At 37.1% G+C, this 13,616-nt stretch overlaps 1 protein-coding gene across 1 annotated transcript; it reads left to right on the forward strand.

Moving 5' to 3' along the window:
* Positions 1-6,401: 6,401 nt before the first annotated feature.
* On the forward strand, positions 6,402-13,556 carry LOC131299098 (probable prolyl 4-hydroxylase 10). The gene is made up of 8 exons (XM_058324665.1): positions 6,402-6,936; positions 7,677-7,761; positions 9,596-9,693; positions 9,821-9,918; positions 11,419-11,548; positions 11,649-11,836; positions 12,596-12,684; positions 13,154-13,556. Exons 1-7 carry the CDS (start codon positions 6,737-6,739, stop codon positions 12,667-12,669), a joined length of 873 nt encoding a protein of 290 aa, XP_058180648.1. The 5' UTR covers positions 6,402-6,736; the 3' UTR covers positions 12,670-12,684; positions 13,154-13,556.
* Positions 13,557-13,616: the final 60 nt, after the last annotated feature.

The following is a 13,616-nucleotide window of genomic DNA, read 5'->3' on the forward strand; positions in this document are numbered from 1 at the left end:
ATTACGATTTTATAAAATAATCCACATATTACTAAATAGTTTAAAATAAATTTTTATTTTTTATTTTTTACAATAATTATCACAAGGATGGTTATTACTTATAATAATATTAAACTAATATTATAAATACTTTTTATCTACAAATTTCCTTTTCTTTTAAATTAAATAAAAGTATTAATTTAAAATATTTTTTTTTACATATTATTTGTATTTATCAATTAGTAAGAGGAATTTGAGCATACCTATAATCCAAATCCCTTTTTTTTTTACAAAAATATTACTAATTATCCACTTAATCTATTAGATAAATCAAAGTGATATAATTATCACGTTTTATACTAAACTGATATTATGCCGTCATAAAATAATATCAAGTCAGTAGTTTTTCATAATAATAATATCATAAAGATTTTAAAATAAATATCAAAAGGGTCATCGTCTACATAAATAATATCAAATAGATAGTCGGGACCAGAAATAATATCAGAATGGTGAATCTGGCAGAAAACGAACAGTAAGCTTTCTGTTTTTTTTTTTTTTTTTGTTCGTGCTCATTTGAAGCCCTTTTAACTCATCAAAACCACTCTATTATACTTAGGGAGAGTAGGAGAAGAGGTACATACCTTCGGTTTGATCAAAACAAGTTTTAAACGAGTTTTTTTTTGAAATTTTCGGTTTGCCGGAGAAACGACCGGAGCACGGCTGATCGGCTCGGCTCTGGGGTATTGGAGGAGGGTCCTGAGTTGCTTGAGGTGGTTATGGATGTTTGGAAGTGGTAATTCGGATTAAGAGGTGGTGCAAGTGGAAAACCCACTTTTATCTCTCGGTTTCTCTCTCTAAACGGCCATGGCCGGAACTCGATCTCTCTTCTAACTTCTCTACTGGTTTATGGACACACAAAAGAGTGAGAGAGGGTTGAGTTTGCTGTGGTTCGGATGGAGAGGGGAAGGGTGGTATTTATAGAGGTTTGGAGAGAAAAGGAGAGGAGAGAGATGGCCGGAGGTGGTGGTGGGCGGCTGGAATTTGGCTGGTGGCAGCTGGAGAAAGCTGTTGCCAGCTGGGTTTTTTTCTTTTGCAGGGCAATAGGCTGGAAAGGAGAAGAAAAGAGAGAGAGGGGTGTGCTCGGGTGAGAGAGAGAGAAATGGCAGAGAGAGGGAGAGGAGGAGGAAAAAATATTCTAGTGTGGGTGAGTGTAGGAATCGGTACGGGTATACGCCGAAACAAGTCTCGCGGAGATCGATCGTCTGGTTTTCGATTTTTTTTTTTTTTGAAAAAGTCTAAGAATTTAATCGTAACGTCACAAAATCATTTCGACGCTAATCATGGTCTTTCTTAGTGAATAAGTAATCTCGATTATCAAAGAATATATATATTTTTTTAAATTTTGAAAACTCGATTTGATTTTAAGCGGTCTTTAACTAATTAATCGGAATTTAATAAGTTAAGACAAGAATTTAAAGAAAAGCTAATATTACGGAATTTTTATTTATTAAAAATTTTGGAATATTACAGGGTGTCAGGGGGGGCGCGCGCAAAGAGATTTGCCTCACAAAAATACACGGAGTAAAATTTTTAAGAATTCAAAAAACTTATTTATTTATATGGGATAATTACCGGATAGAGATGTACGAAAGGTTTAATTGTCACTTTCATAGGCTACACTTTCGAAATGACTCATACATGATAGGAAACCTTTTAATGACAAATATATGGTAACCATAATCTCGGTGGAACAGTTGGGACAATGTTACCCCTGAATATAAAACGGCATCGTTTGTAGTCAGAAGCCCCAATTTTATTTGGGCAAAAAAAGGACAAGTCAATATATGAAACAAACGTTTTATTATATTAAAATAGATCATAATTTTTATTGATAAAGACCAAGTCATATCATGTTCTGTGAATGCATCTCTTATTGAAGTTCAACCAACCTTATTTGGGCCAAAAAATGGCAAGTCAATATATGAAACAGACTTTTTATTATATTGAAACAAACCATCATTTTTATTGATAAAAACTAAGTCATATCTTGTTCAATGAATGTCATCTCCCATTGAAGCTCAACCAACTTTATTCATCTAGAAAAGGGCAAGTCAATATATGAAACAGACATTTTATTATATTGAAATAGGCCATCATTTTTATTGTTAAAGACCAAGTCATTTTTATTGAAATATGTCATCTCCCCTTCTCCTGTTCCTCTTCACCACCACCAGGCCCACCACCATCCCATCAGCTCTGGCAGGGACCGGCACCCCTCAACTTCCATAGCAACCACCACCCCCAACCATACCCACCTCTCTCTCTTTCTCTCAATTTGAAAACTCTCAATTCTTTGTCATTCACAAACCATAAAAATCCTTTAATCTCTTCATCGCCACCACCATCCCCCGTCTCCGGCACCATCACCCCTTAACCCCCATAGCAACCACCACCAAGTTTTTTTGAAAGGCAAACCCAAATTAGTTCCGATTTTTTCCCAACCAAAACCTAAATCAGTGGAGGTAACACAAATTCACATATTTTGATTGAAATTACAATACCCACGATTCAGTTCATATAAATCAAACCCACAATCGATACTCACGATTTTCAAATATCAATTCTTCCCTTCTTTGAGATGTGTTTTCGACTGTTTCCATTATAAAACTCATAAAGTTTGACTGATTCAAGAACATAGAGATGGGTTGCTCCTTTGGATATATATGATTGGAATAGATGGGTTTCCATCAGAATTGGAAATGGGGGAGAGAGAGAGAGGTGGGTGCAGTCGGTGAAAGAGGAAGAAAATGCTGATTGTGGGAGAAAATTTAGGGCTAGGGTTTGAAAGTGATATATAAAGGAGGGTATAATTGACATTTCAACTTGGCACACCTTGTTTTCGCGAATATTTTACCTCTTGTCATGGGATGAGTGATTTCAAGAGTGGAGACCATGAATTGGGGATATGACCTGGTCCACACCTCTATCCAGTAATTCTCCCTATTTATATCCGGTTGGAATAATTTTTTTATATAGTTTCATAAATAATTATTTTAAAATTTATAAATATTTTGTGGGGTCCAAATGAGCCCCACATGTCTTGCGGTGATCCGTATGTTTCGCTCGATCTTGGCTGGACTTTTTCTAGATTCTATTATCCAATCTACAAACGACTTATTTATTCATATCCGTTGGAATTAATATTTTATATGATTTCATAAATAATTATTTTAAATTTTATGGATATTTTTTGTGGGGCCAGATGAGCCTCATACTGCGTGCGGTGATCCTATCACATGTATGTTTCGCTTGATCTTGGCTGAACTTTTTCCAGATTCTATTATCCAAAATCCAATCTGGAAACGACGGATAAATTTCACTTTACCAGCTTAAGTTTCCGTTAGATTTTGTCAAGTACAAAGAGGGTAATTCACACTTTGTCCCTTGTGGCATTTACTTTAATCTCCAAATGGGCTTTTAAATAAAAATCTACTCCAAATTTGTAGATTTTTATTTACAACTTGATATTTCTCAACAATTTATTCACTATCGGTAGATTTTAATTTGTGGTTGAGAAGTTATTAAGTGTTTCCGATAGTAAATAAGTTGTTGAGAAATGTCAAGTTGTTTCCGGTAGTGAATAAGTTGTTAATATATTTGTGAGTAAAGTTACTGTAGTAAAAATAATTTTTGTTGACAACTTTTTTGCTAGTGGAAACGAGATGGTAAAATGCTTAAATTTTTTTGTTAGTGAAAATAAAATGGTAAAATGAGTTTAGTTTTTTGTGTTTTTTGTTACTGAATACGGGGCTTTAGTGGGATAAGGAGAAAATAGAAAATGGTAAGAGTGGTGATACCTGTATGGTGTATGTTTGGGTTCTTTCTATGAAGGGGGAATGGATAGATATATGTGAACGATATTTTAGAATTAATAGTGATATTTTTCTAAATAAAAAAGAAAATAGGCCAAGTATAGAACGGAAACCTAATATTGGGGTGGAATGAGATATGTGAGTAGGGATTGTCATATCGGCCGATCCGTCCATATCCGATCTGTTATCCGCTCCGAATTGATCGGATATTCGAAGGTTTTTTCGGGGATTGGGGTGGATAGGAATTTAAAAAAAAAATAAAAAATTTCGGGTATCAGATCGGATTTGAAGGTAAGCCTGTATCCGATCCACTCTGAATTCCCGAATACCCTCACACACACACACACACATATCCTTCGTTTTAGCCTTTTAGGTTGTCTATTTCTCTCTCCCAAAACCTAGCTAGCGCCAACTTCAGTCCTTCACTTCTCCCACCCCAATCGAGTGTCGATCGACTAGGTAGTCTCTCTCTGTTCTCGTTCTCTCTCTCTCTCTCTCTCGTTCTATTTTTATCATTTCATTCTACATGGGTTTGGAACTTAGGAAACAGTTTGGACTTTGGTGTTAACCAAAAAGAGTCTAAATAGCACTAAAATACCAGATCAAAAATCTGGGGAGGACTGGTAACATTTGTACGTAGCAATGCAGACATAAATTGACAAGTGATGTTGCGATATACTAAAAACAGTGGACTTATTTAATGGAGCTTACAGCCCCTTGATGGAGCAGAATCACTTGTCAATGACTCTGATACCAAGGGCTAATCCAAAATCACCTACCCAAAGAGCACTAAATTCCAATAGGATCTGTTTTTTTTTTTTTTTTTTAACATTTGGATATCCAAATCTCCGTTCTGAGCGGGGATGGCGGACCAAAAAAATATCCGATTGGGGATCGGGGCAAATTCAAGGCCGGGATGGATGAAGAGTTTGGATTCGGATATGTCACATCCGCCTCCGATCCACCTCATTGCCATCACTATATGTGAGTTCCTGGAATATATAGTCTAGGGTTTTATCTGCCAAACAAATACTGAGTTTAATATACAACCCAAGCAAATTATGTACTACCCAAGCAAATTATGTACTATGTAGATATTCAGTCTGCAAGCTACCAAATATAATGAAAATCGCACATATAACCTATAACAAATATGTCTACCGACTACCGTCCCTCCCTCTCCATTCCTCTCTTGCTTCCCCGTGAGACTCAACGTGTTCCTAGAGTTGTCACTTTTAGAGGGCGTACAAGCTCTCAAAATCGCCATTTGATACAAAGCTTATGTGAAGGTGTGACTTGTGCAAATTGTGATCACTGATCATGTTTTTGACCATAAAAAAAAATAGTGATCAAAGAACTGTTGCACTAAAAATCAATTTCAGATTCGTTCTCTCACTCTCTCTCTTCTCAAATCTCATTCTTCCTTCCACAAATTTTAGCGTTTTACCTCAAATCAGAAAAATCTAGCTTTACAAAAATCATCTGCCCAACCATATAAGGTTGCCTCTTTTTAACTAGTGAATATAATTAAGAACGACATTGTGCCTATTATTATTTTAAAGGAGTATATTAGAGGTCCAATAATTAAGTTCGACTACCAATTTTCGCCAGTTGCATAGCCGGTTGTAGATTTTATATGCTCTAATGGAACAGTTCAAAGGAATTATTTGAAATTTAGGGGTCTTATTGAAATGCAGAGAAAAATTAGGGCTCATTTGATATAATTTATTTGTGTTTTCTTGGCATAGTCTTTTTAGTTATTTTCTCTTTACCATATTTTGATCAATTTCATACATCACATCCTTTGTCCCACAAGAGAAATAAAAAAAGTAAAAATACATAGACCAAGTTAAAAAAAACTCATACAAAACGATGAAAAATACAGTGGCTAAGTTATATGAACTTTTTCAACTTTGGTATACATTTATTATTTTTGCAATTCCTCTCATCGAGAAGGTAGACGGGATATAAGAATTTAACCCAAATTAATAAAACTCTCCTGTTTCCCATAGGTTTTTTTTGAGATTTTTGGCTTTTGTTCTTATTCAATTTTTTTGCGCATTTGTTAGTTTTGCGTCAAACTTTTATGGATTATTAGTTTGTTTCGATAAGAGAAATAAAAAAAGTAAAAAAATTATCCAAGATAAAGCCCAAAAATCCCAAATTTTTTGAGGTTTATCTTGAATACTTTCCAGAATATTTGGGTAAAAAATATAATTTTTACTTTCAGATTTTTCTTAACGAGACGAATAAATAATCTTTAAAAATTTGATGCAAAATCAACAATTAGGAAAAAAAATTGAATAAAAACAAAAAATCAATAAAGCCCAAAAAACTACTGGGTGAAACAGGGGCAAATAACCAATGGGTTTGTAGTTCAATTGGTAACTCCTGGCTCTTCCTTGTGGAAGATTAGGGTTCGAGCCCCGTTGCGTATGGTTTATGAGTTCAGGACTATGGGGGGCTTCTAAATCCCCCATGGACTAACTCAGTGACTCCACACACTAACCCCTCTACCAAAAATTCTACTAGAAAAAGTTTTGCTCATTGACTCTGGTGGAATTGGAGTTCAGCGACATTATCTGAACTCGAGGGGCCTAACAGAAACACCGACATAAAATCATATGGCCTTCGTACGACCAACACAAAGGACCTCCTCGGAAGAGTCGAAGTCGTCGAGTTATGTTCTCAAAATCGTTTCCAAAAGTCCGAACACGTTAGCTATATCGGGTCAATGAACTGCCGCGCGAACACCTGACCTCGATTTCTCTCTCTCTCTCTAGATCTCGTTCTTCCTCCTGCAAAGCCCCAGGTTTTGCCTCGAATTCTGCTTCCAGTTTGCCCTTGGAAAATCCTGTCAACAGCAACAAACAACGGCAGCAATGGCGGCGAAGGGGAGGCACTCTCGATTCCCGTCTCGCAAATCCTCCCCGTCCACGCTCGTCTTCACGATCCTGATCATGTTCACCTTCTTCGTCCTAATCCTTCTCGCTCTCGGAATCCTCTCTATTCCCGGCAGCACTTCTCCTGATTCCCCCAGGGCGCACGATCTCAGCACCATCGTTCACGACACCGTCGACAGGTACGTTTGCGCCAGTTACGACGCCGTCTCGATAAATGTGGATTTCAAATGGATGGAATCTGTTCAATTCTCTAGGGCTTATCGACGGTTGTATAGGCGCACGGTCGTATAAGCTTTGATATGATGGGTTTTAACTCGCTCCGGATTCCCATTCGGATTTTTGTTAAACACAGTTTGTTTAGCTTTTTGTCTATTTTTTTAGGATTAATCGTTCGTCTGAGGATTTTGAAAAGGATTAAACTATGAACTAAGAGTTAAGAAAGTCCATATAAGACGGTGCTAAATACACTGAAGATGGGTTTTGTATTTGGGAGCAGCAGTAGTAGAAGAGTCACGATACTATTCGAACCTCTCTCAATGCATTTCTTCTCCTATTGTAGTTGTTCCATCTTTTGATCTTGACGATTAATGGAATATTTGTCAAGACGAACGATTTATCCACTAAATTTGACGTGAATTTGATAATGACTAAGAGAAAACAAGTACAAAGATAGTAACAAAAAGACTGGAAATTTAGCCCAATGGGTAAACTGGTTGCTTCAAATTTATCTTGATGAAGCTCCAACCTCATGTTGAAATCGCCATATGTAACATGTTGATTTTGAATTTGAGCTGTTCCAGTGAATAATAATGACAAATCTCTTCATTTGAAATCCACATTTGTCCAAACAGGGCCTAAGCTTTTGTTTAAATAATTGGGTTGATCTGATCATGTTGTGCTTGATTTGGAGGAAATCTAGGAGTGAAGAAGATGATGGGGAAGGGGACCGGTGGGTTGAAGTTATCTCCTGGGAGCCAAGAGCTTTTGTTTATCATAATTTCTTGGTTAGTTTGTTCAATTTTGGTCGTTATAGTGTTCTTGATTCGTTTTTTTGTTCCTGTAGCTTGTGCCATAATTAGTTCGTTGCAATGTCCTTGAATTAGAGTTCTTACGTGAAGTTTAATGGTCTTTTTTGTTTTGCATCCTGGATTTCATTTGAAAAATGTGTGTTTAATCTATGTTATGGGTGCTGACATTAGTATTCTACCATACTTGGTTTGGAGCTTTTGCATCAAGGGTAATTACCATTTCGATGTTGCATACATTTGACTTTGTGTATTTCATTTGAAGCTTGTGAAGATTCTAGTTAATGCTGTCAAACCTGGGATCCTATGTTGGAGCATCGAATCGAGGGCCGTACAATTAGAGATACTAAGAAATGAAAAAAAGAAGAAGAAGAAGTGTAATCGGTTTTAAATGGAAGAGTAAAAAAATATGATGAACACTATTTTAAACCCAATAGGATAGAGTAAAAAGTCTATTGTTTGTTTTGTAGTTACAATTGCAAAACACTTCGAAAGTAAAGGTAAGAAAAGACTATGTACAGTAGGTATTATACATGAAAAAAGCCAAACAAAATGAGAGCAACAAAAAGGGGGTTGAATAGGAGCTTTTATAGGTCAATGACAATGTGAATTTGTGATTAAACAAATGAGAAGAACAAAAGAAAAGTGGAATGATTCTTAGAAAGAAAATTTTAGGAATGCTTTAAGAAGAAAGATGAATGAGAATCGAAGAAATAAATACATCTCAGGCTATTTGATAACGTGGAAAAGAAATGAAATGAAGTATAGAAGGAAGAAAAAGAGCTTTGGCTATTTGATTAATGTAGAAAAGAAATGGGTAACAGAAGTAGTCGTCCAGTACAGCTTATTTGCAACATGTGTTTTCTGAGCATTTGGAATAAGTATGTGTAGGTTAGACTTACTTTAACGGGCATTTAAGCCCAATCATAAAAATAAAAATATCCAGGCACCAAAACTGTGTTTAAAATTGGACCAGTAGGATCGGTAGATGCATCGTGATTCCACGATCTAGTAGGCAACCATCAGAATTACAACATCGTCTCCAAGGGATGCTTTACACGATCCGGATTGATTTAGCCAAAATGGATTGTAAGATTGTATGATTGGTGGATTCGGATCGAGATTCTAACAACCTTGAGGCTATTATTATTTGAGTTGAAAGTTTTTTGGTCCTTGTTACTCTTGTACTTGGACCTCTGCCTGAAGGATGTTCGTTACTTGTTAAGAGATTCTGCATGTATGTGCTGTTGTTTGTTCCTTGTGTACGTTGTTGCTCGAGTTACAGCTGTCATTCCCTATTATAGTATGTGATGATGGAAAAAGAAATGAGAACAAAAACAATAGCAATTACGTATAGAACACAAATGATTTAAATAGTTAGGTGTACACCCTTCCTATAAAAAAAGAAAAAAAAGGTGCATTCCCTACATCCATGGGCAAAGATAAAAAGGAATCTCACTATGAAAGAAGGGTATACAATGACCCGACCCGGCTTATACGGAACTCCTATAGAACAAATCGGGTCGAAAGTACCCAATAATCACTAACGTCCTGGACTAGCTATTTTCCCATTAAGTGAGTCCTGCAAGTTGCAATTGGTTTGTAATCATAATCCGGAATGCATTCGAGACAAGCAAACACTGGTGAGCGTGCTTTGTTTCTACATTCTCATTTGCAACCAGATCCATGGCTTGGTATGTGCGTTGATGTGTGTGAGTCGTGTATTTATGTCGGTACACTAAATTAAACATTGGTATCTACTTAACCAGTAAAGCGATTGAACGCTAAATTTCTTCCCATCTTTTTTGTGCAGTCCAAGGACGAATGTGAATACTTAATCAACCTTGGTAAACCCCATATGAAAAAGTCAACTGTTGTAGATAGCGCAACTGGCAAGAGTACAGATAGTAGGTATGAATACTTGACCTCCTAAAATCGTATCTTTAATTGGCTTGCAAAGATGAAGCTTACTTTTCCTTTTGTGGATCCTGGTTATGGGCTTACAATTGCAGACCTCTGAGATATCCTTTACATGCAGGGTACGTACAAGTTCTGGTACTTTTCTGACTAGAGGGCGTGATAAAATAGTCCAGAACATTGAGAAAAGGATTGCAGATTTTGCCTTCATACCTGTAGGTATGTGGCTTAGACACTCCTCTCTCTTTTTTGCAGCGATGGGGAGACGCACTTTAGATTTTTGAAATGAACATTTTAAGGTTTTTTGGGTTTTTCTTGAGCTTCCATGTTGGTATCTATGCACTTTCATGTCTTGAAGGTAAGTCTTAAGGCTGGGCATTGGTGCGGATGAAACTCATATGATAAGGCAATGAGCAGTCCTGAAACCCAATGCAGTGTTACATGGACTTCTATTTTCCCCCGTGTCCTTTTGTAATATGACGGCGTAAGGGTGTGGGTTTTGTGTCCGCCCATTCTCAAACTAGATGCTTAGATTATCTATTTGTTTGGTACGTTTGAAGAAGAAGAGGAAGAATCTCATTTTTTATATTAAAGATGGCCTCTCGTAGGGATTTAAGTAGAAACCCCCATTCTCCTAAGACCCATTTAATTTTAAGTTCATTCGTAAAGAAGGGACAACCAATCATTTCATAATATTGTAAGTTTTGAGAAAGAGTTCAGATGACGACAAAGGCACGCTTTCAACCAGTCTAAACCAAAATGCACAACGCTAAGGTGATTGCTTTGTGCTTGCTACTAACAGTGGTTTTGTGCATTAGAAGAATCTTGAAGTTGCTGTTTTTGTCATCAATAAAGGTAATCACATGAAAAAAGTCACCAAGGGGATGCTGTTTGGGGGGATACAGTAATCTTTGTCTTTTCGCGGTAAGTTGGTTTGTATAACTAATGATGCAACATTGTTAGAGGGACACAGATCGTGGATGTGAGCCAAGAGTTCAGATGGTGAAAGTAGATGTCTCAGTTCATAACAAGACTTATATTTACTTGTTTGGCATATGATCTTAATCCGTAGATCCTGCATGCAAATGATGCAAGGGAGGTTTTTACTGCAATTACTGGTATCTTGAACTGGGGGGTTGTTTAAGGCAGTGGTATGGACCCATGGCACAATGACCTGCAATTCATGCTTGTGTTATTTTCTGAGTCCTATGGGCTATGGTATAGCAATCTCCGTCATGAGCTTGTTCAAGTCTTTTTTGGAATAAAATTCTGGCAATGACCTACAATTCATGCTTGTGTTATTTTCTGAGTCCTATGGGCTATGGTATAGCAATCTCCGTCATGAGCTTGTTCAAGTCTTTTTTGGAATAAAATTCTCAAATTTCTTGGTTGAAGGATCTCAATCAGAGTCTAGCAACTTTTGACAGGTAGCTTTGCACATTCGATATAACTCGCTAAACTTTTGAGAGTGGTTGACTAAGTAAAGTCATAAGTTTCGGTGTACCTTGTTTGGCAGAGTTTCAAAATGTTTTGGTCAGTCGTTTTTTGCCCCGAGGGAGGTTTTTTTGTTGTACGATGTTTTAGGAACAAAAGGTTCTTGTAATCTTCTCTCTCCTCCTGCAAGATACTTTTTTGGTCTACTTGTAGTGAGTCATTTATCGTGTAGCTATTATTCTACTGTCATTTCACATTTATTTATCTCAATGCTGTGATTTATAGAGCATGGGGAAGGGCTTCAAATTCTCCACTATGAGGTTGGCCAAAAATACGAACCTCACAATGACTACTTTGCTGATGAGTTTAACACTAAGAATGGAGGTCAACGCATTGCTACAGTTCTAATGTACCTGTGAGTAATACCTTCTCCACCTATTTATGACTGATATTTCTCCATTTTTGGGGGGTATAGACCTGAAATTTTGTTTTTTCTCAATCCTGTGGTTGCACAGTTCGGATGTTGAAGAAGGGGGTGAGACAGTATTCCCTGCTGCCAAAGGAAATTATAGTTCTGTGCCATGGTGGAATGAGCTATCTGAATGCGGGAAAGGGGGACTTTCTCTTAAACCAAAGAGGGGTGATGCATTGCTTTTCTGGAGCATGAATCCTGATGGAACCTTGGATCCTTCAAGTTTGCATGGTTAGTTACTGCTTATTTGGTCGGCCGTGCAAAAGTCTTTTATTATTGGTGCTATTTGTAATTCTATAGGATATTATTCCCATTTCTGTGTTGTGTCACCTCATTGACACCTTCCTTCTTGTTACGAGTTAATACAGTCATCGTAAACCATATCTTCTTGCAAATCCAAGTCCAGGGGCGACGCCGGGAAAACCTGGCTGAGGGTTACTCTCCCTAGTCCCTACACAATTCGTAGAATATACGTATGTCCAAGCATAATTGCTTTCCAAGAAAAACTCTCTCTCTCTCTCTCTCTCTCTCTCTCTCTCTCTCTCTCTCTCTGTGCACACAGTGTAAAGAGTAGACTGTAAAGGGGAGAGAGATTGAGAGAGAAGGCGTAAAATGTACCATATTAAAGGATGAGAGAGAAAAAGATAAAACAAAAATAGAAAGTTTTAGTGGGCACATTTACTTAGGTGAGACTTGGAGTTAATATTACCTTGGAGAACGTGGGTAAATAGGAGACACTAGATGTGATGATAATTATCAATCGGTTCATCGATAAAATTCTATGGGTTCAATCATTGGATGTACCAAACTACGTGCCAAAACACCCACATGTGATCATGGTTCCTAAAATTTCACTGGGTTTAGTTGAATATCTTTCAGTTAGAGGACCTCAGGAGCTTCAAAACGGCCTCCATATTCCACTCCAAAAATCTTATGCAAATTATTTGAATAAGTGACAAGTTGTTTGTTTGTCTGTTTTCTTTCTGTTAGGTGGCTGCCCTGTTATTAAAGGGAACAAGTGGTCTTCTACAAAATGGATGCGCGTCAATGAGTACAAGGTTTAATTTACTCTACAAAAGGTAATCTTCTGTGCAGATACGAGAGCCTCAATATTTTGTAATTTAGCCTCCAATACAAGTCGGTCATCTATTTTTGTTTATTTTCTTTCGATAAACATATTTGTTTTCCTGTGACATATCCGGTAGTATCGAATCCTGTGGTTGTGAGATCCTGGTAGGAAGTCGCATCTTTGGTGACATTTTGTAGACACAGGATTTTTCTTGAGCTATTATATTTCTGGAAATGTCCTTGTACTTTGATTTGTATTTCGTCGTGATTAGGATTGCTGAAACCCCAATCAATGCAAGTTCAGTTAGTACAAAAGTTAACTTGGTTCTAGGTATTGCCTCGGAAAAATTTTCCGCGCTTGCTGTTTCTGCATCATCCAATACGGCTCAAGGGTGCTACGAATACTCATTTGTTCATGATGTGAGCAAACCCTCTACACATGAATATGAAGTACTACTAAAGGATCTCATTTTTTGGCAGGTTTGCAAATAACGAGTCAGTTTTTGGCTTCTTGTTGTATACTTGTATCAAATGGTGGTAGAACATTTTCGGGCTGGAGCTTTTTCAAGGTTCACGCAGCGAGAATAGATTAGGGGAATCTCATAAGATCTCAAGCGCAGAACCTAGGGAGATTGAAGTGCTGAGTACTACTAGTTGGCATTGAGAACCGTAATCGGAAAACGGGATGTATTTAGTGAATGGGTAGAGGAAATGATATTTTCATCTCTCAGACTGTCTGTGTATTGGATTTTCTGTCATAAGTTTATCTGTCCACATCTATTTTACAAGGCACAATAGATTCCTTGTTTTCCTCACGTTACTAATTCTAGAGAATACCAATAAGAAAAGTTATTACTTATGTAATTTATACAAACATTGAGCACCTTGACTTCTAAGTTCTAACAAATATGAGGTTGTAATATACCACAAGTTTTTGCAGCAC

This window comes from Rhododendron vialii, chromosome 8a (assembly GCF_030253575.1).
Source record: "Rhododendron vialii isolate Sample 1 chromosome 8a, ASM3025357v1".
Taxonomy (NCBI): domain Eukaryota; kingdom Viridiplantae; phylum Streptophyta; class Magnoliopsida; order Ericales; family Ericaceae; genus Rhododendron; species Rhododendron vialii.

Bases quoted from the DNA above. Each gene is read 5' to 3' on its own strand.
- LOC131299098 (XM_058324665.1), top strand. From the start codon at position 6,737: ATGGCGGCGAAGGGGAGGCACTCTCGATTCCCGTCTCGCAAATCCTCC. The intron at 6,937-7,676 runs GTACGTTTGCGC...GAGGAAATCTAG, and splicing joins GTTCACGACACCGTCGACAG to GAGTGAAGAAGATGATGGGG. The intron at 9,919-11,418 runs GTATGTGGCTTA...TGTGATTTATAG, and splicing joins TTTTGCCTTCATACCTGTAG to AGCATGGGGAAGGGCTTCAA.